We start from the raw sequence: 24,690 nt of genomic DNA on the forward strand, positions 1-24,690 counted from the left end.
TACCACCCTGGCAGTGTTCTTCTGCTTGTGGTTTCATTTTTTTTTGTGTTCGGTTCTTGTTTGTTTGTTTGTTTTAATCTTTGATTAGTGTTCAGACAAGCCTGGAAATTGCAGCAGTAAATAGGCTTTGGATGGGTTTTGATTTCCTCTGAATCAAGACTAAATAAAGCATTCATACACAGAGACTGTCTTTTGCAGTCTGGAATTTGTGGAGGGATGCCCAGCATGTGCTGTGCACAGAGCCCCTTGGTATGACTTCACAAGGTATCTGAGCAAAGAAAGGCTGATTGGCTACCGACAGGGCACTACCTATCAGCAGGCTTGTGGTGTCTCCCTGTTGATTACTCTCACATCAAAATGCTTGTTATCATCACAGATGACACAGTGCTTTTTTGCTACCTTGTTTAAAAAAAAAAAAAAGCATGTTTTACTGAGCAGGAGGAATGTCATATAGAAATTCTTTTTCTTGGTTTTGTTTTTAACTTTTGTTTACTCAATGTCCTAAATAATCATAGAAAGTAAAAGGAAGTGTGGCTGCAACCAAGGTATAAACTCATGGAGTGATTTCAGACTGAAAAGGACTGCATTAAAATACTGTATGTAAGACAGACAGGGTATGTAGTGAGATGTAGCATCACTTATTATGTCAACTGAAAAAAACAGAGGTAAAAAAACAAGACCTTAAAAACAGCAGTCTGTAAGCTTATTTGCTTGTTAGACCTTATCATACTCCACAACTACTAAAGTAATCAGGATGAAGGGTAGCAGAATACTGCAAAGCTCTACAACTACCTGAAGGGAGGTTGTAGCGGAGTGGGAGCTGGCCTCTTCTCCCAGGCAACTAGCGATAGGACAAGAGGACATAGCCTCAAGCTTTGCCAGGGGAGGTTCAGGATGGACATTAGGAAGCATTTTTTCACAGAAAAGGTCATTAGACATTGGAACGGGCTGTCCAGGGAGGTGGTGGAGTCACCATCTCTGGATGTGTTTAAGAAAGCCTGGACATGGCACTTAGTGGCATGGTCTAGTTGACAGGGTGGTGTCAGGGCAATGGTTGGACTTGATGATCCCAGAGGTCTCTTCCAACCTGATTGATTCTGTGGTTCTGTGAAAGACATTGCCACAGTATTTCCACTTAGCAAAGCCACCATTTCCCCTGGTCAAACCAGAAGGTGACGCATTTGTGGGGTGGCAGAAGGACCATGTGCTAGTCATTGTCTGCAGGATGCTAGATTGCGCGTTAGGAAGGACAGATCTCCCTTGGATGTAAGCAATGTCTCCTGCCAGGGCAAGGAACCAGTCAAAAGAAAGGATGCATGGCAAGGGTGACAAGGAAAATGTATCTGTGAGTTACATTGGTCTGAGAAGGAATCCACTGGCTGATGAATGGTTGCATCCTGTGGCCAGATCAGTAGGGACTGAGCATGTCCCCTGGCCTGGCAGGCAGGGACTGGCTCATGCGGAGCTGAGCTGGTGCCACGAAAAGCAGAGGGCTTTCTGACCTGCAGTCCTCCTCCCCGCCTGTCTCCTCTGTCCCCGGTGGCCAACTCGGCCACCTGAGGGGTCTTTCCCTGGGCTGATTCAAGTCACTGATTTGGAAGAAAATAGTTCAATTGCTGCTGCTGCTGCTGCTGTTGTTTTCGACTGTGTTAATTTTCTGTGGGTCAGTGAGCTGAACAGTGTTACAGAAGGTCCCACCGCAAACTCAGCCTACTCCTCTATGCAATTTCACCCTTTACTGAAAGTCATTCCCCATGGAACTTGGGGAGGGGGCTGAGGTCAGTTCTCACCTGCTGAACAAGCACACCTGTGTTGTGAAGCCCTGTGTGCAAGAGGAAAAAGTCTTCAGCACTTCTCAGCCCTGCTGCTGGATGCGGTTGTGAGAGCACATCTGCATTTCACCAGCGGGTGCAGACTGGGGCTTCGTGGGTTTTCCCCATTTCAGGGAATACGTGGGAGAAGGGGAACCAAACACCAACAGGGTGAGAATTTCCTTGGCCTCTAGTGATTCTTTGTAATACAAAAGCAACTGAAAGGGAGCAAGATGGGCTCGTGTCATTGGAGTGAAAAATTTTACCAGTCTCTGGCTTCCTGAGAAAGAAGCTAGTGCTGATTAATTGGAATTTCTCCCCATGTAAATCTTCCTGCGAACACACTTCAGCTTGGACGGACACCACTAAGACATGAATAGGAGCGAGCAAATATTTGCTGGCATTTTTTTTTAAGCATGAAGTGCACAGCTGTGTGTCTGAAAGTGACATGTAGGTGTTTGTAAGCATCTAGGAGTCATCTAAAAGCACTGGGTTAGCCACATTTCAGCTTCACTGCTGGGGGCAGCAGTCACTTAAATTGGAATTGGTGGTGCTGAGGAGCCTGGTCCTGCACCACAGGGCTCACTTCAGGGTGCCTGTACCCAGCACAGCTGCTGATGAACGGCGTGGGTGCAACAGGCTGGGGGCGTGCGTGCAGAAGGGGGATAGTATCACCATCAGCACACTCTGCTGTAGTTCTGTGAGGCTGGCTTATTAAAGCCCTAGCAAAATCTGTATCAGGGCCAGTCGCAGTAATCAGCTTGTCTCACTGGCTTTGCGATTACCCTTTCCCTACCGAAGCCAGGCTGGTGCTTCTTTCTTCTTCAGCAGAGGCAAAGGTAAGGCTGTGTTCAAAAGTCCTGAAGATGCATGGGAGTCTGTGTGTGTTGCTGCACGTACAGGAGCAGGACGAATGGCAGCTTGCAAAAGTGCTCTGCGTTCTCAAAACAGCAGTTCTGCTGTCTTGTTAGGCTTCCAGTGTATTCAGAGCTTGGATGTGATCTTGAGGAAGTGTCATGGTTTAAAGCGGGGCCGGCTATTAAACCTGTGGCAGACGCTCTCTGTTAACCCTCCCCCGCCCCCCCTGAAGGGAAAGGGAAAGGGAAAAGGGAGAGAGACTTATGGGTTGGAAAGTTAAAACAGTTTTAATAAACTATAATAATGAAAAACAGTATAATAATAATATTGGAATAATCAAATATACATACAAAACCAAGATCGAGCTTCCCCAGTGTCAGCCACGTCACCACCGGCACTGCAGGGCAGGCTCCGGGAAGGCCCAGGCTGGGCCTAGCGACGGTCAAGAGCTGGATTCAGGGATGCACAGATCGGGATCGGGGACAGCAGGAAAACGGACAGAGTCCTCTTCAGACACCAGCCATAGCAGAAAGAGAGCGAGACCCTCGTGATCCCCCCGCTTTATACTGAGAATGACGTGTATGGGATGGAATACCTTCGTTGGTCAATTTTGGGTCATCTGCCCTGTCCGCTCCTCCCTGCAGGTGCGACCCTTCTGCGGCTCCTCACTCGTAAGCAGTGAGGAATTTAGCAGTGACCTTGGTTTCTCTAAGAATAAGTTCAGCAAGAGCCTTTCTGCATAACATCCCTACCAGTGCCTCAGTGATAACTACAAACTTCGAGCGTTACCAGTCCTAGAAGCAGACACTGTCTGCAAAACATGCAGTTAGTTTCAGAAAGTGCAGTTACTTAGAAGAGACTTAGCTGAAAGTAAAAATCACTGAAAGGAAAATTGGCCTGGTTTAGGCCAAACCAGGACAGGAAGATGCTACTGTAGCTCTATACATGCATGCAGCAGACCCTGCTGTGCACAGCACTGCGCAATATGGCTCTGGATCTACAAAGGGATTGTGGTGCCTCTAAATACCATCCAACTGCTAATCAGGTGTCAAAATATAGGTGCTAAAAATCTTTGCAAACCTTCATGGAGGCCACTATGGTCCTCAGAAAATTCCTTTCTGCTGGGCAAATGCCAGACATGTCTGCAGAGCTGCTACTTCCTTCGCCATGGTCAGTCTCACTGACAGTGCCCAGACTGGAGATGATACACTCTAGATAGGCACATTGGTGTGAGCCCTGTGAGATCCACTGCCACACACCGAGAGCTCAAAGTAACAGTGGATCCACCGGGACTGTTCCTCAGTGGTTCCTGCTGACCTGCCTTGGTGGGTCGTGCTTGGTGTGCATGCCTCTGTAGGCACTTACCTCCTCAGCGCACCAGAAAAGGGAAAAAGCTGTGTGAGGACACGCTGTGGGGAACTTGAGTAACCTGAGGAGGTCCTGGTCATGAATGAGCAGCAGTCTACAGTGAAATTTTGATACAGGGTTTCTAGTAATAGAGGCGTATGCATTTATTATGGGATGTAGATGATGAGCCATGAAGATGGCTCACGAAGATGAGCCACAAAAATGATGAGCCACGAAGATGATTAAGGGGGTGGAACATCTCCCTTATGAGGAGAGGCTGAGGGAGTTGGGTCTCTTTAGCTTGGAGAAGAGGAGACTGAGGGGTGACCTCATTAATGTTTATAAATATGTAAAGGGCAAGTGTCATGAGGATGGAGCCAGGCTCTTCTCAGTGACATCCCTTGACAGGACAAGGGGCAATGGGTGCAAGCTGGAACACAGGAGGTTGCACTTAAATATGAGGAAAAACTTCTTTATGGTGAGGGTAACCGAACACTGGAACAGGCTGCCCAGAGAGGTTGTGGAGTCTCCTTCTCTGGAGACATTCAAAACCCGCCTGAACGCGTTCCTGTGTGACATGATCTAGGTAATCCTGCTCCGGCAGGGGGATTGGACTAGATGATCTTTCGAGGTCCCTTCCAATCCCTAACATTCTGTGATTCTGTGATTCTGCGATGTTTTCCACTTATTTACTCTCTGCAAATTCTCTGGTTAGTAATTTTAAGACTACTGTGGAAAACTATTAACATCATAAATGAGTCATATGAATGAAAATGGTGATGGGCTATTGAGAGTTTAATGTAGCTTACCTTGTTGATAAGAAATGAGAAACCCACAAGGAAGAGCTCATTGCTTGCAGTTTCTTCTTCTCAGTCCCCTGTTCTTGGGGCCAAATTTGTTCATAAATGCCTAAAATTTATGATGGGATGGCTCAGGTTTTAAAAACATATGCAAATGTTTCATCCAAGGTCTGGATTAGCTGGGCAGTGTCAACATTGCAGCGCATGCTAAGGGGAAGATAATTCAGTGTTTCAAAAGGGGCCTTACATGGTTATTCACTGACTCTTTCCCTGGCCCCCTCGTGAAGAATTATGGACAGAAAAGTATAACATAAGCTCAGAAATGTTTTGCATGCTACCTTATAGTGCTAATTAAATGCAGATGATATAAAAGAACAGTTATTTACACATCTAAATCTCATTCTCCTACAGGCCCTGCAATTCCTGTTGGGGTGGATGTGCAAGTTGAAAGCTTGGACAGTATTTCTGAGGTTGACATGGTACGTAATCCTCTTTTAGGCCTCAATTATTCCTAGTCATAAAATTCCCTCCCACTTGAAACTTATGGATTTCAAATTATTGATCAGATGAAAGTAATGGCAGCATTTGGCAAATTCAAAGAGGCTGATACTCAGAACTAAAGACTTGATAAAATGGGGTGATCAAAGGCTTATCTCTGTATCTTCAGATAAAGATTAAATGTATGAAGGAAAAAGAGACCTTAAATGGGAGAATAATCAGTGCTATGAAGTGTCTATCACAACTAAAAATATAAACAGCTGTGTACGAAGGTTTGAAGGTATATGGTGAAGTTCACATAAGTCACACTTACTGCAAGAGTTTTCTTCCTTAGGGAACCATTGAGTCCATTTGTTTTAAATGCATTATTCTGGGAGGTGCATTAGAAAATTAAGTTGGCAATGTAAATGAGAAGGAGCTGCTCCCGCTTCTTCATCACTGGGAGTAACCTCACTGATGTGTGAGTGGGAGCTACCGGGGGAGCCTGAACTGCCTCTGCCACAGTGGAATTTGGTGTGGAGGAATAGTCTTTCAGTCACTGATGATGCTGTCCAGGAAATTTGTGCCAAGTTCAATTGTGATTTAGTATCTTCATTTTTTTATTAACTAAAAAAGAGGAAGAAATACCTTCAGTTGTTAATCCTCAACAGGTTTCAAGGTGTTCCTAGCAAAAGGAGTGTTCACAAGCATTTTCCTGTTTGGGTTTTTTTCTTTTTTTTTACTATAGGACTTGGAATAAAAACACAGGAAAGAGAAGTGGAAAGGGGAACACAGAGGAGAAGAGGAAGCTTCTTGATTCTTTCCTCCTTCTGCCTTTTCCTCCCTGTTTGTGGGCACCTTCTCTGGTCTAGGCAAAACGTGAAGACTTAAAGGAATAACTTTAGGTCGATCAGTTTTTACTGTGGTGCAATTACATCTTCATTAAAAGAGGGGAGCTTGCCTGCCTGGATATTGAAAGAGGGTCTGGAGGAACGCGTGCAATGAAGCACGTGGGAGGGAGCTTTCAGTGCAAGAAATGGCTGTCGCAAGGAGACTTGGGGCTCTAATATATCAAGATAATGTCATAGCAGCAAAAAGATCTAATTAGTGCAAATAAATAACTTGCAATGCTTTCTGTCAGGAGCATCTGATTTCAACAAAAATCTTGCCTATCAGAAAGTTTTGAGGGCATCTCTCTCTCCCTTTGCTGTAGACAGCTCCGCAGGCCTATTTTCCCTGCACAAGACAAGTGCTTTCCACAGCAGTTGCTGATTTGTATTTGGGGTGGAAGAATGATCTCCCAGGTCAGTCTGGGTTATTCTGGTTTGTTTTTCCAGCACTTTGTCCCAGCGTGGGAGTTTGCGGAGAGGAGAGCAGGCAGTAAGCTGTCTGCATGGCCAGGGTTGCTGGGCTGACTCCCCTCCTCGGCTCCCCATCGCAGGCAGGGCAGAGCTGCAGGCAGGGCCATGCTGCAGGCAGGACTCCTTTCAAACTGCTTTGAAGGGTAAGTGGCCTTGGAGACTGAGTACCCTCGGTCAGGAAGCCTTTGCCTACCACTGCTTCAACAGGCATATGGTGGCCTCAAAGAAGCACCAGACCGAAGCTGGCTGCCGCTGTGTGCACTGGTGGGGGATGCCCTCGAGGCTGCCCGGAGCGTGACACAAACATGAAATGTGCTGCTAAAAGTGAGGCACTTGTGTATGCTCATTCGCTGTCGGTCCAGCAGGTGCTATCATTCTCTCAGTTAGTTGCAAAACTTGTTTCCTAAGGGATTTTCCTACTCATGAGTTGTGAAATATAAATCCCTTTTCTCGGTTTGTAACTAGTGCATGTGCTGGTCAGAAAGGAACAAGCTATCAGTGATTGCAAACTGCCTCGTTTGACACAAGCCACGAGAAAACATCCGTAAGTTGGATTTTGTACTTAGAAGATGTTGTCAGCTGCCACTTGGGCCTGATGTTTGCAGCACTTGGTGCCCTGTGTGTTGGCCATTGGAGGCCTATTTGGAGAGAGAAGGGTGCTGAAAGCGAGAGAGGAGAGGGCTCCTGCCTGGTGAGATGGGGAAAGGGCCACACCTGCGAAATGGTGTGGCCCTTCCCTCACTGTCCCCATAGACATTCTCTGTGCCCCCCTATGGTGGCTGTAAGTCACGCCGTGGGTGCCTGGCTGATGCCACATCGGTCCCTGTGCCCCATGATGGAGCTGCCCACAGGCATTCTGCAGCTGCAGCCCCAGGCTGTCTGGCCCTCTTCTTGCATCACGGCCAGAGGGCTGCCAAGGGCTGGTGACCCTGAATAGCCAGGCTCATTTTACCCCTTTTTTCCTTCTGGTGTAAATGGCACTGACTCCTAAGAAATCATCAGTTATGCCTCTTCCTTGCTTTCCTGTTTCTCAGCTCCAGTCAAGCTGATGTCCTTTCCTTGTCCATCCCCTGAGGCTGGCTTCTCCAGCCAGATTGCAACCTAAGCCCTGCCAGTAGCGGCAGTTGCTGGAAGAGTTTCTTTGGGACTGTAGCAGTAAGGGGAAGGTGGTCAGTGTCCGGTAGGGAACAGGAGCTGGCAGCATCCCTGGGGGGAGCAGAGATGGAGGCTGGGACCAGTCTGCCAAGGTGGGGACCTGCAGGTGCATGAGCAGAAGTATCCCTCTGGCAGGTCTTTGCCACGGTCAGAGAGGGAGGTGTCCGGCCAGCTCTGCCCCGTGCAGGTCAGCAAGGCAAGGGCTGGCGCTGGAGACTTCTTTGACAAATTCATGAAAAACCTATTGGCAATGCAAGACTGTTGCCAGGGCAGCCCTTTGAAATGGAAAGTCAGGTTAACCGATGGTTTGTCATTGGCAAAGAAAAATGAGGTGGTGGTTTTAGAAAGTAGTGGCCGAGTGGTTAGGAAAAGATCCCAGACTGTGTTGCTGCCTGCCTGGGCTTGGCAGCTGCGGCTCCTGTAACCACTTGCTTAATTGGGAATATAAAGAAAGCAAGTGCATTTGATCTCTCAGCACGAGGGAGTAGATTCAGCTCTGAAAGCATCAGCTGCCAGGTTGGGATCAACAAACAGATGTTTTCCTTTGTGTGACTGAAGCTCCTGCCCCCTTAATGAGCTTGAAAGAGAGCTTTATTTATATACTTGTACTGTAGGAAAAACAGTTCCCTCAGCTGGTTGCTGTTTGCAACAATTTAGTCTTTTGGGGATGAATTGCTTAGTGTTTAGCCTGACCATTAAGCTAATTCTGAAAGTTTTTCCTCTTGAACATGCTTTTGATACCACAGTCCTTTAAGATAATTTTGCCAGGATTGAAGAATCATTTCTGCAGGGCAATGCTTCTCTTGGGGCATATTTATATCCCTTTTAGGACTAAACATTACTGAGTACTGTAATACATTGATTGGGGGTTTATGTTTTGTTTTAGCTGAAATTATTTTGTCAGGAAAACCTATTCACAAAGAGCATCGGTCTAGAGAAGAAACAAGACTTGAGAGGGGAGGGATTTCATCTACCTCATAGGAATGTTTTCTTTCTGGTGTTTCCTAGGTGTAGAAAGCAACACTGACAGACCTCTCTCTGGTTCTCTTCCTTTTTTTTGAAGGATTTCACTATGACCCTGTACTTAAGGCACTACTGGAAGGATGAGCGTCTCTCGTTTCCCAGCACCACCAACAAGAGCATGACCTTTGACGGCAGGCTTCTGAAGAAGATCTGGGTCCCCGATGTTTTCTTTGTGCACTCCAAAAGGTCCTTCATTCATGACACCACCACGGACAACATCATGCTGCGAGTGTTCCCAGATGGCCATGTTCTCTACAGCACGAGGTAACGGTGCTTCTCCTGAACACCTCCCAGGGCTTCACTGTCAATTTTGCTCCCCATGTAGCTATGGTGACCACCAGGACTGCTACTGCCAACTCCTCTACTCCCACTGCTGATGCAGAGCCCTATTTCCACATCCAGCTTTGCAGGAAGCTGCAAGAAACCATGCTGTGCGCAGTAACAGGATAATCTCCTCCTGGGGGAAGCATTCCCCTAATTCTTTGCAGTCAGAGGAGGGCTTAGTCTAGCGGGAATGTTCGTCCTGGGGTCAGTGTGTGATTAAACTGGAAGCTGCTGATATACCAGATGGTGACCTCTATAATTATCCTATTTTGCTTCCTGTTTGTCTAGAAAAACTTTTTGTTGTTGTTGGGGGTTTTTTTTGTTGCTGTTGGCTTTTGCATGTTGATGTAAAGGTTTAAGTTTATTGAAGCTGAAATGGCAGCATTAAAGATACCCCGTAGTCCCTGATTTTCTATCATCAGGCTTGTTGGCTGGAAGAATCCAGAGGCACATCTGTCATTACCTAAAGGGTTACTCGGCCTGCGGGTGTACAGAGATCATGACTGTGGGTTTGCAGGATTCTGTAATACACAAGGACGTGGAGGCTTTATCCTCTAAAGTTCTCTACCTTATTACAGATTCCAAAAATACCACAAAAATCACCACTAGCAAGTATACCTATGATTAATAAAGTGAATATATATCTATATCATGCTATTGCAAATTACTATCAGTGATCAATAATATAGCATCAATAAATCATATAGCAACAGCCAATAACAGCAATAACCAAGTAGGTATATACTATTACAGGTCACTGCAAACTTACCATCAGTGGAGCAACTCATCAACAGTATAACAGTAGATACACTTATGACAGATTTCTTATATGGATCTATAATACTGGTATCAAGTGTATCAAGCTGCTATCATCAAGCAAACCAAATCATCCCATGAATGGGAGGACAAACTGAAACAACCTCAAAAGTGGGCCCAGAGGGGCACCAATGAGACAACAGAGTCTCACTTCAAAGATGCTCTGCGTCATGGAGTCTGGAGTCAGCCAGGCGTCCCCAGGGAGAATCCAAGAGCTGGTAGAAAGTTCATGCAGCGGATTCAGCCTGTTTAGGAATGGAAAAGTATGTGCAGCACGGGAAGTTCTCAGAGGGAGAGGCTCCATTTTGGATAAAAATTAAGTCCTCCTTATATCACAGAGACATAAGAGGGTATAAGAGACCACCCTTTCGAGCAGCCAATAGGTGCTGTTAATTTCTATTTTTCACCTGGAATGGCCAATAGATGATGATATTTTTTGTTCTTTCAGACTAATTTTTGTTTTCCAGACTGTTTTCTACCTTTTCAGACCATAAGTTGCCTTTACAGTCGCTTGTTTTTGCTCTTATTGATGATATCTTGGGATGTCTCAGGTTTCTAGGTACGCAGCTTCACATCAAAGAGGCTGGCTGTGCTTCTCAAGATGTTGCAGCTTCCCAAGCAGGCAGGCCTTTCTCTGTCGATATTTTTCAGTGGACATTTTCTTCTGCTCAGTAATTTCTCCCTAATTTCCCCCTTCTAACCAGCCACCTTTATGGCTGCTCACATCAGCATCCCAGCAGATTTCATTTCCTTCAGAAGAATGCAAAGAGATGCAGAGAAAAATACACCGCCAGCAGAGAAAAGCTTGAGAGCTCAGACAAAAGAACATTTCCCCAGGACAGAAAATGTACTCTCAGTGTACAGTGACCTTTGAATGTTTTGTAACACAAGGATTTCTGTTCTAGGATCTTTCTGGAACTTATTCACTTCAGCTACAGTAAAATAATTTTCAAAACCGAGGAAAGCTTTTTTATGAAGTTTGATTCAGGATGCTATTTCTCTTTGAAGAATCAGCATAGTGGGTGATATTTTCCCAAGTAGGACAATATCCTGCCGAACCAAGGGGCTCTAAAGTTCACTGGTTCCATAGTCCAAATATAATTCTACTGAATTTATTTTTAAAAACTCTGGACAAGTTATTAAAACCACGAAGAAATCTCCGTGTGTGTAAGAAAGAGAGTATGCACCATATGGCCACTTTGTTTTGCCTGGTCTTAATAATGAAAATCCCACCTTGACCAAACACTTAGGAACACTTTCCCTGGTCTGAACCCATTTAATAAATCCATTTATTGCATGAAAGGTCTGATTACTCACACCTTAACTAAGCACCTAAAGACACTGTCTGTTTTATTAGAACTGGATGAGGACGAAGGTGCCACGCAGCAGGAGAGACAAGAAGGACAAAGAAAAATGAAGAAGGAGGTTAGATGTAAGCTTGGGTCAGCACCGAGGGGAGAAGAGCAGGAGAAGGGTAGGGACCTTCTCTAGAAATTGTAACTGAATATTGGTTTCCATTGCTCATGTCCTTCATTTCTCGTGTGCTGAAGTCAGCATCACGCCCCTAGTTAGCAGTGCTCAACAGCCAAAGTGAAGGAACAAGGGTTTTTAATGGAAAACATTAGCTCTGCTCAGGTCTGCTCATTTGCTCACATGCTGAGTTTTTATTTTCAAAGTTTTCTGTGAACTGTCGAGGAGGTCATGTGACTTTCTAATGTTACCCCATGAGAGAGAAGGATGTGAGTAAGCACAGCTGATTGCACAAGAGTTAAATGGATAATTTGATTCATAAAATCCAAGGACAACAAGAATCTGCATGATATTTGGGCCTGGTGGTGTTTAGGACACTCAGAATATGATTCGGCTGCCCAAGCATGGGTGTCCAGTGGCGTTGGAAATGTCCTCCAAGATGTCTCAAGATGTCTCGAGATATCTGCATGAGGTTGGCACTGGACTTTTGTTGAGGAATATCTTATTGACGAGCTGAGTTTCTGTGCTGCCCCTGACTAACAAATTTTTAATGACCACGGGTTGTGCCACAGTTTAGATGACACCAAGGAAAGAAAAGAGCACATTGTAATAAGACTGAGTTATGCAATGTTTAAATGCTACACACAACTATGGGAGGTCATTGCTACAATATACCTTCTGGAGCATATCCCCAAACATCTTCGTTAAGTTTAGCTCATATGGCAAAATTCTGCCCTAGTTTTATAGCCAAAACGAACAGCGTGTGCTTTTCAGGGGTGGTGAGTGCGTAGGTTAGAGTAGGATTTGGATCACAATCCCTCGAACAGAAGAAAAGTTCTTTACCAACATCTGCAAGGAATCTAGAAAACGGTCATGGCCAACATACGTCGACCTCTGAAATGATGACTCACAGCTCATTTGCCCCTGCTAAACTGGGAGCTCCACTGCAAATCTGTCCACGAGAGAAAGTTCAGTGAATCACTGGAAGACTTGTTATGTAATGTTGTGTACAACTGGACTCATTTAAATATGGGAGCTGTGATTGCTGCAGCTCTTTAGCTAAGATGCAAACTTAACAGGGGCAAATCTCACTTGTTGAAAAACAGCTGCACCCTTTTTACACCCTCTGCCCCAGAAATACACCCCCCAGATTAAAAGAATTTGATCAAGGACTGAAAGAAACTGCTTTTGTCTTAATAAGGTATATACTGAGGGAATTTTCTGTCTTGCAATAAGGTTGGTCATGTTCCTCAGGCTTGGGTCATTGTTGGGGTGACTATGGAGGGAACTGAGCAATGGGAAAAATGAGGAAACCTTAATCAAACTGGACTTAAGGCAACCTTCAAATGTAAATAGTAAAGTTATTTTATGTTGTTGTATTGCAGGGAAATAGTTGGATATGAAACATGGTGGAATTATCTGTACTGACATTAGTATTATTGTAATGTCCAAGATAGTACTTTAGTTCCCTGATAGGTATTGAAATTACAGCTTCCTTTGGAGCGTCTGCATATAACCCATCTCGTTCGGACTTGGAGAATTGGTAGGCACCTTCCTGGGGATTTTATGCAAACATTTTGCATAATTGCTGGCTTTAAAGCTGCAGAATGATTTATCTGTGTTAACATTCTCCCTTCATTGCTCCTCATAGAAACCAACCTTTCTCATTTTTGACTTCTAGGGTCACAGTGACAGCGATGTGTAACATGGACTTCAGTCGCTTCCCTCTGGACTCTCAGATGTGTTCTCTGGAGCTGGAAAGCTGTACGTTGTATCTGTGTTTCTAGCTAGGTGTGCTCCACGGCTGGCTGCACGCACATAAACTGAACACATTTCAGATTACAGTCTATCTTAGAGCCTGAAAAGAAAAGTTCACCAGAGTTACTGGGAGTCTTTCTATTGACTTACTGTGTTGTATATCTGGCTGTTATGCTGCAAGACAGGGGAATTGGCAAGGAAAACATCCTTGTATGAATTGTAGTAGATGGCACTTTCAAAAAAAAACACCAGCAGAGATGTTCGACATATACTGGTTCTCAGCAGCTTGGTGATGAGAAATCTGGGGGAGAAGTTTTACTCTGTCATTGCTTCTGACAGGAAGGTGGTGCTTTCAAGTGTCACAGTAAAAAGTTGAGTATAATGCCCATTAATTTTCTCTAGATTTCATCGCCAGTGTGGTTTATGTATGATATAATCCTGATCCTGCAAACAATGTGACTTGGGCTCAGCTTCTTTGGGAAGGAGTTATTCTGCAGAGAAATTGATTTGAACAGTAAGATTTTCATGACTGTTGGGTAAACTTTCTCCAGGGTGTGCCAAGACTAACATCTAATTGATTTGAGGTCCTATCAGCTATTTAACTGAAATTTTCCTCTGCAAACAACATGGCATATCATATGGCAAGATCTTTTTAACTCCCTGTTGTTAGCAAACTTATTTGTGGCATTACTTCATGCCAAAGATGCCTTTGTGTTTGTTAATTTTGTCTGGATCTGTTAACTTTTGCTTCCCCTCCGAGCTAAAGTCACAACACATTGTGTCTCTTCTTTCCCTAAGATGCTTACACTGATGAAGATCTTATGCTGTATTGGAAAAATGGGAATGAATCTCTGAAAACTGATGAAAAGATTTCTTTGTCTCAGTTTTTGATACAAAAATTCCACACTACATCGAGACTGGCTTTCTACAGTAGCACTGGTATGACCTTTTCTGATTTAATGCTATTGCTAAAGCTAATGCTGTGTTAACTACTTGTGAGAGAGCTCTTGGGATTATGTCACTGAAATGTAGTCTCCACGGTCTGTACAATACATGTTTTGAAAGATCAGTTTCTCTTTTCCCTATCCTTTAGAAATAAAAAATCAAAAGAAAGATCTTCTCTCTCTGTGCCTACTGTCCAGGCTGTTCTCACTGATTCTGGCTTTCCTCCTCTCTCAAAGGTTGGTACAATCGCCTCTACATAAACTTCACTTTACGTCGACACATCTTCTTCTTCTTGCTGCAAACCTACTTCCCTGCCACCCTCATGGTCATATTGTCCTGGGTGTCCTTCTGGATCGATCACCGAGCAGTTCCTGCCAGAGTCTCTTTGGGTGAGAGCAACTGCAACAAGCCATGACTGCATGAAACTCTTTGAACATGAGAGTTTTGGCAGGAAAGGGAACTGTTTGTTTTGATGGTTAAAGATACTGGGCAAGCAGATGTTTTTTATCTGATGATCAATGTAATGTAAAACTTGCAGTTTGTCTTGAGTCCTTCATCACTAAGCAGTCCTCCTGATCTATACATAGCTCAGGACAGAAAGGGCTGTGGTTTTAAAAATAAAGCTGGGCAGAGAAGAGATGTTTCAATATTTATGAGTCAATGAATCAAGATTTTCCCTGTTGTCCAGTCTAGCAGTTCTGAGACACGCATTGCCCTCGGTGAGAGCAGAATTTCACGGGAGTTTAGGCACCTCCAGGGAGTTAAGGGCTTCTGCTAAAATTTTCATGAATGCCTTCCATGTGCAGGATCTTGCCATGTCCCAGCTGCCACAGTGGGTGTCCCAGCCCAGGTATGTGCCTTCCAAACCAGCTGACACTGGTGCTGTGGCCAGTAGCTTTCTCCAGGCTGCCTGGAGAGTGCCAATGTGGCACATCTTCACAAAGCTGGAAAAGAAAGGCAGCAAGGGATCTAGTCCTAAAAGCAGCTGCAGACTTAGGTGTCTCTCCATCTGGTGTGCCCCTGGGGACACTCAGGGCATCTCTGCAACATCAGGCCTCAAACAACAGCGGGGCAGTGGAGGGAATGTGGCTTTTCTCTCACACCTGCAGTGCTGAGGATGAGAGGCCACCAGCCTCGAGGTGAGGTTAAGGTTGGGTTTCTCCTCTCCCAAGGGTGCCTTGCACTGAAGGTCTATGGTTTCTGGGGTAAGGAGGTCTCTCATTTGAGAGAGTGCGAAAGAAGGAGCTTCTTGAAAATCCTGCACGCACCCATCTGCCTCTCTGGACGTCTAAAACCTATCAGGAGCAGCTTTGTCTATGTCGGAACTGGAGGAAATTCTTTCAGCTGAGCATAAAAAGAGCCAATTTGTTTATCACTCCATGCATAAGTTAGAGGAAGGCAAAAATGTAATAGGAAAATATCTCTGAAAGTTAATATGTAAGGCTTCCAATACTAAAAGCATAAAACCAGTATTTTAGCCCCACAAATTTGTCTCACTTAGAGAGCTATGCACTGCAGCAAATGTATGACAAGAGGCAGTTAAGAATCTGCTCCACTGAAAGAAATGTGTTCAGTGGATATTATTTAAAAAACAACCCTAAATCCTGATGAGAAGTGTACAACAGTAGCTGCGTTTACAGTGGTCACTGTTTTGAAATGGCTGAAGTAGTTATGAATGCTTTTTGGCTCTGTTTTCTCTGTTTAAGTGTGACAATCCAAACAAAGTACATACTATTTTGCAGGATTTTATCTGTATCTGTCTAAATATATATATATATATATATATATACACACATATACATACACATACACCTGTGTATATATATACATATTCACACACACATGTATGTATATAAACAGAAATACATAGATATGTGTTTATAAACACATACACATGCACATATATATATATATATATATATAAAAAATACAATTGTTGTTCAAAGCTTCTTGATTCCCACAGCTTGAACTGTGGACAAATATTCCTAGAGGTAAAAACATAAAGCCTTTCTTTTGCATCATTTAATGCAAAACATTCCATCATTATTACACGTCCCTTTTAAGATCCAGTGGTTTAGATCAAATCCTCTTTAGCTGTGACCAAAACCAATACTAGGTTGCTTTCTGGCAGTGCCTGTAACACAGATTGGTACAGCTAGGAACAGGAGCCCTTGTCACCACTGGTCTTAGCAGACCTGACTCAGCACTATGTTAAAACCCTAGAGGTTAAGGAGGGAGTTAAATGCTGATCCTAGTAAAACGGTGGCCGCTCCGTTGCTCCTCAAAACTAAACCCATCATGGGCACAGAAGTGCAGGCAGTGGAACAGTTCTGCATTGGCAGGAGAGATACTTATCACAAATTTATTTCATATCTAACATCCTTTAGAGCATCATGTAGAGTATAATTCCTGTTTTTTCCTGAGACAAAAGCCTTATGGACTATATCGGTCAGTAACATTTATTTCTCTTGGTTCTTTCCAGGGATAACCACTGTGCTGACCATGTCTACGATCATCACTGGGGTGAACGCCTCCATGCCCCGTGTTTCCTACATCAAAGCAGTGGATATTTACCTGTGGGTCAGTTTCGTGTTTGTCTTCCTCTCAGTGCTAGAATATGCAGCAGTGAATTACCTGACTACAGTGCAAGAGCGGAAAGAGAGGAAGCTCCGGGAGAGGGTGAGAAAAACTTTGTTTTGTTCATTCATTTAGTCCTTTTTTTCTTACAGCTGATCTGGTCTTTATGTTGACTGATTTGTGTCTATAAATGGGAAAACACTGTTATCCATGTGTGTATAATTGGATCTGTTTAGACCAGTCCACCTCAGGCTGAATTGCTAACACCAGAAAAACAGTAGCTGGTCTCATGGGTCCTCACAGAAACATCAAGGAGGAGAGTGTGATCTGAACTGGGGAAGACTGCAACCTGGAACTGTGTGAGGAGGACAAGAGGGGAAAGTATCAAATCTGATACTTCACTGCAGCTGCCACAATTGCTATATTTTCAAGCTAAACATGTTATTCGGAGCAAATTCATTTCTTCCCTCTATGGTCAGCTTTACTCTGGAAACTGCATTCAATGGATCTAATAGTGGAGTTGTTCCCCATTAGCAAACACAAACAACAGTCATTCAAGTTTATGCTTGTACTTTTAAATGTGCTATGAAAGGTCTTATCCTGCATCCTTGGAGTTTTTCAAGACCTGACCAGATACAGCCTTGAGCAGCGTGGCCCTGCTGTGAGAAGGAGATTGGACTAGAGGCCTCCTGAGGTCCCTTCCAGCCTGAATAATCCTACAGACCTGTGAGCCCTTCTTTATAATTAAACAAAACACCATCACTTTTTGAACACTAAGGCCTGGGACGAAATTTTTTTCAGTCCCCACACACCCAGAACATCATCATGTTTTACACCTTCTTTCTTCTCATTAGGAACTCCCCACATGAGTTCACAGGTAACATTAGTCACCTACTGCCTTTGACTCCTGGAGAAATTTGTATCAGCCTTTGAGAAACGCCAATGCAGACATCATCTTTCATATGATTTGACCATCACATTTCCCTCTCTGAACTACTCTGTTGGCTTTGCATGTCCTTCTCTTCCCCTTGCACTTCTTCCTATGACTTCCTTCAAGTACAGAATAGACCAGCTATCAGCCCAGTACCTTTCCTAGTTGATATCTCTTCAAAAATTTAGTAAGATACATTTTAAAAAGCAATTGGAATAGCTTCAACAGAGTCCTGTGACAAAAGTTTACTCCTCTCCAATGTCTTTTCAACAACAGTGTGATTCTAGAAAGCTACTTGAACAGGTCCTGAGTATTTTGATTTATCTATGCCCCCATCCTAGTCCCCACCCAGGGCCCAGCAGTTCTTTGCAACACAAGGCAGAGATGGTCCGTGCAAGCACAGCAAGTCAAGTGTGTCTTACTGTGGCCTTTTAACCAGCCCTGCTCAGGCTTACCATGTCCAAAGAAGATGGTGTCTCATACATAGGAAATAACAAAAATCGTCCTTGCTAGGTTCGACTTGCCTAGAATAAACCTCTATTTTTTTAAAAAAGGAAAAAACCACTCTACTTTTTCTTTAAGTGTATTGGAGGGATGAAATGAACTTGAGAGCGTTTGTTACCATTCTGCTAAGTTTTCAGGAACATTTTCCCACACCAAGTCACGGCATAGCTTGTTATTTGTATCACAAATCTGCCCTTTATTGAGTCTTGTGCATTGAATTCTATATTCAGCAAATGCCTTTTAACTACACAAGGTAAAATATTCTATCCAGTCTTCAGCATGTGACAATATTAATCCTCAGCGCTGGTAATGGGAACAGAGATAACAAGCAGCATTATTTGAGGGGATTGTGGCAAAATGTAGGTGAGTACTCCTTAAGAAGCAGAAGAGGCTTTCTCACCGTAAATGTAGATCTCGTCAGCCAGTGCTGCTTCCCTATGAAAGACCAAAAAAATCCTAATATGAATATGTTAGTCTGCCCAGAAAAGAGATCTATGGTGTGTCTATGTTAAGAAATTAAATGTACCTGGGACCAAAGCTGATGGGAATGGAATATCTAGAACTAAACCTTTTTTTCCCTCAGAATCGGAGTGGTTGCTGTGAACTGCCTGTGGCAAATGGTCATGGCCCATGCTTATACCCAAACCGTACCTGGGAACTTTTTGGTTCTTGTTGGCCTGGACAAAATTCAGGCCAGAGATGTTTCTGACACTCCAATAGTATTGTCAGCTGAGTTCCTATGCACAGGGAGGCTCTTCCTTTGTCAGTGTTTAATTTATTAGTGTAGCCCCAGACTAAAATTGCTGCAGGTGAAGTTATGTAGCGTACTTCTGCATTTATGTGCCTGTGTGAAGATGGGTGTAATTTAAGACTGTGGAGGTGGATTTCTAGTATGTTAGGCTCCCTTGTCCATAGGGGTGACTGTCATCACATGTACATGAAGCCATGGGAACTGTAATTTGACCTGGGGGCTAAGAATAAATCTTCAGAATTCTTTTCTCTGCTGGATCCTGCAGCAATTAACTTATTGCTATTAACCACTTTCCCTTCCACCCACCCACCATCTCCCAGACCTGTCATAAGTTGATGATCACAGAATCACAGAATCGTCTTGGTTGGAAAGGACCTTTAAGATCATCGAGTCCAACTATTAACCTAACACTACCAAGTCAACCACTAAACACTATCCCCAAACAATATCCCTAAGCACCACATCTACTCGTCTTTTAAATACCTCCAGGGGTGGTGACTCCACCACTTCCCTGAGCAGCCTGTTCCACTGCTTGATAACCTTTTCCGTGAAGAATTTTTTTCTAATATCCAATCTAAACCTCCCCTGGTGCAACTTGAGGCCATTTCCTCTCATTCTATCACTTGTTACCTGGGAGAAGAGACCGACACCCACCTCGCTACAACCTCCTTTCAGGTACTTGTATACAGCAATAAGGTCTCCCCTGAGAGGTCTCTCCTTTTCTCCAGGCTAAACAACCACAGTTCCCTCAGCTGCTCCTCATAAGACTTGCGCTCTAGACCCTTCACCAGCTTCGTTGCTCTTCTTTGGACTTGCTCCAGCACCTCAATGCCAGCACCTCAATGTCTTTCTTGTAGTGAGGGGCCCAAAACTGAACACAGTATTCAAGGTGCGGCCTCACCAGTGCTGAGTACAGGGGGATGACCACTTCCCTAGTCCTGCTGGCCACACTATTTCTGATACAAGCCAGGATGCTGTTGGCCTTTTTGGCCACCTGGGCACACTGCTGGCTCATATTCAGCTGGACATTGATCAACACCCCCAGGTCCTGTTCCACCAGGCAGCTTTCCAGCCACTCTTCCCCAAGCCTGTAGCGGTGCGTGGGGTTGTTGTGACACAAGTGCAGGACCCAACACTTGGCCTTGTTAAACCTAATACTGTTGGTCTCGGCCCATCGATCCAGCCTGTTGAGATCCCTCTGCAGAGCCTTCCTACCCTCAAGCAGGTCAACACTCCCGCCCAACTTAGTGGCATCTGCAAACTTACTGAGGGTGCACTCGATCCCCTCGTCCAGATCATTGATAAAGATATTAAAGAGAACTGTTCCCAACACTGATCCCTAGGGATCACCACTTGTGACCAGCCGCCAACTGGATTTAACTCCATTCACCACAATTCTTTGGGGCCAGCCCTCCAGCCAGGTTTTTACCCACTGAAGTGTACGCCCATCCAAGCCATGAGCAGCCAGTTTCTCCAGGAGAATGCTGTGGGAGACTGTGTCAAAGGCTTTACTAAAGTCCAGGTAGACAATATCCACAGCCTTTCCCTCATCCAATAAGCGGGTCATCTTGTCATAGAAGGAGATCAGGTTAGTCAAGCAGGACCTGCCTTTCATAAACCCATGTTGACTGGGCCTGATCACCTGGTTGTCCTGTACGTGCCCCATGATAACACTCAAGATGATCTGTTCCATAATCTTCCCCGGCACCGAGGTCAGACTGGCAGGCCTGTAGTTCCCCAGATCCTCCTTCCAGCCCTTCTTGTAGATGTGTGTCACATTCGCTGATTTCCAGTCCCCTGGAACCTCCCAGTTAGCCAGGACTGCTTATACATGATGGAAAGTGGCTTGGTGAGCACTTCCGCCAGCTCTCTCAGTACCCTTGGGTGGATCCTCTCTGATCCCATAGAGTTATGCATGTCTAAGTGACATAGCAGGTCTCTATTTCCCTGTGGATTATGGGGGCTTCATTCTGCTCCCTGTCCCTGTCCTCCAGCTCAGGGGGCTGGGTACCTGGAGAACAACTGGTCTTACTACTAAAGACTGAGGAAAAGAAGGCATTAAGCACCTCAGCCTTTTCCTCAGCCTTTATCACCATGTTACCTCCCGCATCCAGTAAAGGATGGAGATTCTCTTTGGTGCTTCTTTTGTTGCTAATGTATTTATAGAAACATTTTTATTGCCTTTTATGGCAGTGGCCAGATTAAGTTCTAGTTGGGTTTTGGCCCTTCTAATTTTCTCCCTGCATAGCCTCACGACATCCTTGTAGTCCTCCTGAGCTGTCTGCCCCTTCTTCCAAAGGTCATAAATTCTCCTTTTTTCCTGAGTTCCAGCCAAAGCTCTCTGTGCAGCCGGGCTGGTCTTCTTCCCCGACGGCTCGTCTTTCGGTACATGGGGACAGCCTGCTCCTGTGCCTTTAAGATTTCCCTCTTGAAGAGTGTCCAGCCTTCCTGGATCCCTTTGCCCTTCAGGACTGCTTCCCAAGGGACTCTGTCAACCAGGCTCCTAAACAGGCCAAAGTCTGCCCTCCAGAAGTCCAAGGTAGCAGTTCTGCTGACCCCCTTTCTTACTTCTCCAAGAATCGAAAACTCTACCATTTCATGATCACTATGCCCAAGATGACCTCCAACTATCACATCACCCACAAGTCCTTCCCTGTTCACAAACAACAGGTCCAGCAGAGCGCATTGCCTAGTTGGTGCACTCACCAGCTGTGTCAGGATGTTATCTCCCACACACTCCAGAAATCTCCTAGACTGTTTCCTCTCTGCTGTTTTGTATGTCCACCAGACATCCAGTAAGTTAAAGTCCCCCACGAGAACAAGGGCAACTGATCGTGTGACTTCTCCCAGCTGCTTATAGAATATTTCATCTACCTCTTCATCCTGACTGGGTGGTCTATAGCAGACTCCTACAGGTGATAAAGAGTTTGATGTAATTCTTCCTATGTGGGTTTTTCTTTTTTTTTGAGGTGTACCTGCTTAGTATAAAATATGTCCTAAAACCCAACTGATGTTCAGCTGTACCCATGGAGTGCTCAAAAAAATTCCTGGAGTGATGGGTCTAACAAGTAGTGCAAATGGGCTACAAACAAATAATTTGGTTATGATTAGAACACAGAAAACCATTCTTAAGTTGATTTTCAGGTTTTCAGTAAGCAATGTGATCTGTTGGTTAAATAATTTGAAGAAAAATCCTTGAGTGCAGAGTTTTCCAGTGGCATCTTGAATATTACATGTTCAGGTATATATACTTTTTTTTATATATATATTCAGGATATATACATTTCTGTGTATATATTCTTAATTATTTTAGCTGAACTTATGCTTGAAAACAAGCCCTTGGAAAACGCACACATCAAAGTTGGTGGAGGAGGGAATTGGGGGAAAAGTATTATTGGGTAAGGAAAGCAGTCTGTAGGGAATCAGCGGCAGGAACTCCTAGCAGAAAAGAGGTTTTGGAGTCCATTTTCATTGCATACAAATATATAATCCATATTGCTGGGACAGAAAACTTGCAGATTTTAAACAGTAGAAGATGGTATTTGCTATTCAGAATTCTACCTGTATTCATTGGGTTTTTTTAGACTTGTGGGATGCATGCGGGTGCTGCTGAAGTCACTGCAAGTTTTGGCATTAACTTCAAAAGAGCTGAGATTTTACATTAGGCTTTTAACTGGTCCTCTTCTTCGTTTAAAAACAGATTTACAAAGAAAAAGTGTATCTGTGAAACCAGAACTTGGCCTTTTTTTTCCAGAACATGTACTGGATAAGCCATTTCCACAGATAAAACTGCATCTTGTCCTTGAATATAAACACAAAGACTGCAAAATAAGGAATCTCAAGACAGCAAGGCTGAACAGAGCTAGCTAAGAAAACCTTTTGCTTAGTTTTTACGTCTGCTAAAGCATTTTCCTAATATTTTCTGGACCTGCTTGTCCAAGCACTGTAGCTAAACCGTGTCTCTTCCTTTTGGAACACAAGCAAAAAAAAAAAAGTTAGGTTTTTTTTCAAAGAGAAGCTTACAATATCTCAACTAAAATTTCAAGCTCAACTGTTTACAAGCTTTCTGTTACTAGAAAGGCATCATTTGTGTTGCTAATGTGTTCTTCCAGTGTTCAGCTATATTTCTTGTTTATGTTCCTAGTTTCCATGTACATGTGGAATACCTCATTCGAAAACTATGATGCTGGATGGAAACTACAGTGAATCTGATGCCAACAGCCTGGCAGGATATCCAAGAAACCAGACGGTTCCAGAGGAAGAAAAACAAGAAAAGATGGTTGTGCACTTAGCTATGAGCAATGAATTTAATTCATCAAGGAAGAGAGGCCTGAAGGGCCATGTGGGCTTGCGCATCATCCAGAACACTCATGCAATTGATAAATACTCAAGATTAATATTTCCAGGCACCTATATATTTTTTAATTTGATATATTGGTCTGTCTTCAGCTAAGCATGCTGGCACAGCAGTGACTGAGGCAGAAGACATTCACAAAACTTTCTTTTGTTGGACCTTTTTCAGTCTAATCTGGATGCAAAGCCAGAAAACTGATTATTTTATTGCTGCTTGGAGGGTAAAGGGAAGGACACATCCTCCAGCGGGCAGCTACATTCACAGGCATCATGGAGGAGCCTGATGTGCCGGTTGTGTTCCAACATACACCCCAGCTCCTGTTTGCTTTATGACACATGTCATTTCTCATACTTGAAAATATGTGCTCACCATTCACCCCAAAGGTGCGGTATGTTCATTTGGGGCCGGCTGCACTGGTGATGCCTGCTGTGCAATGGACAACCAGAGACAGTGTTCACATGGGCTGTCAGGGATTAGACAAATGCAACTTGCAAGGGAGGTCTGGACAGTGCATGTCCTGTAAGGGAACTGAATGAGGCCTTTCCCTTTCAAAATATCTGCTTTTAAGCAAATCCTTGTATTTTTCTTTGGCATATGAACATCATATTTCTTTCCACTGGCTTATGAAGATGACCTCCTTTTAGGGTCCAAATTCTGCTTTCTCTGGATAGGACCCTCATTGATACCGTTAAGACAGGATCAATAGGGTTGGTTACAGAGTGCAGGTGGTATGTTTGAGTCAGTGGTCATTTTTTTCCGGATTAGAAGTAAGGAGTGATGATGAAGCAGAGCAAAGAAGCCCACAGACTCACAGAAGATGGCCTCCAGGGTACATGGGTAATGAAAACAGGCAGATTTAGGCATGTGTTTTCCATATAACTTGAGCACAGCACATGATATGTAGCCCTTGCCCTCTAAAATGAGAGGGGAAGCTGATGTGTAGCATGTACAGTCAGCACATGGTGAATGGGTAGTGTCTCTGGGACCGTCACTTTCTCTCTCCAGAAGCAGAAAACACAGTTGAGGGAAGCACTGGTGGCTTTCAAGGATTTTCCTCACCCCTGTGAGGAAAGTGCAGCCTACAGAGAAACCATATATCCCAATGTGCCTCTCCTAATCAACACATTGTCCTTCTGTTAAGGCATTTTGGATCAAGAGGGAGAGATGTCTGCCAGAACCTCTCTCTGCAGAAACATAGGCAGGTCAGAGATTAAATGGCCGAGAATAATACTGTGGGATTTAATGAGACCCTGTCTGGCCTCTGGCTCCAAGGCTCATGTAAGACCTTTGAAGCTGCTGGAGAATATTGTAACAACCTTCTGTGCTTGGCATTTCATTTTTCATCCCGTGATATCTCCCTTTCCTTTGCTAACAACGCTGACAGCAAAACCTGAATGTGGAAATATGATAGCAACAAGACAACAATGT

General features: G+C 44.2%; 1 protein-coding gene across 1 annotated transcript in view; it reads left to right on the forward strand.

The window, feature by feature from the left end:
* The window catches only part of LOC137663878 (gamma-aminobutyric acid receptor subunit rho-2), a 40,353-nt gene extending 16,992 nt beyond the window's left edge, over window positions 1–23,361 (forward strand). Inside the window, exons 3-9 of the mRNA XM_068401512.1 lie at window positions 5,228–5,295; window positions 8,873–9,096; window positions 13,124–13,206; window positions 13,999–14,139; window positions 14,382–14,534; window positions 16,628–16,824; window positions 23,053–23,361. Coding sequence (XP_068257613.1) covers window positions 5,228–5,295; window positions 8,873–9,096; window positions 13,124–13,206; window positions 13,999–14,139; window positions 14,382–14,534; window positions 16,628–16,824; window positions 23,053–23,361 — 1,175 coding nt within the window. The remainder of the gene's footprint in view (window positions 1–5,227; window positions 5,296–8,872; window positions 9,097–13,123; window positions 13,207–13,998; window positions 14,140–14,381; window positions 14,535–16,627; window positions 16,825–23,052) is intronic.
* The last annotated feature ends 1,329 nt before the right edge of the window (window positions 23,362–24,690 follow it).

Source organism: Nyctibius grandis, chromosome 1, assembly GCF_013368605.1.
Source record: "Nyctibius grandis isolate bNycGra1 chromosome 1, bNycGra1.pri, whole genome shotgun sequence".
Lineage (NCBI taxonomy): Eukaryota > Metazoa > Chordata > Aves > Nyctibiiformes > Nyctibiidae > Nyctibius > Nyctibius grandis.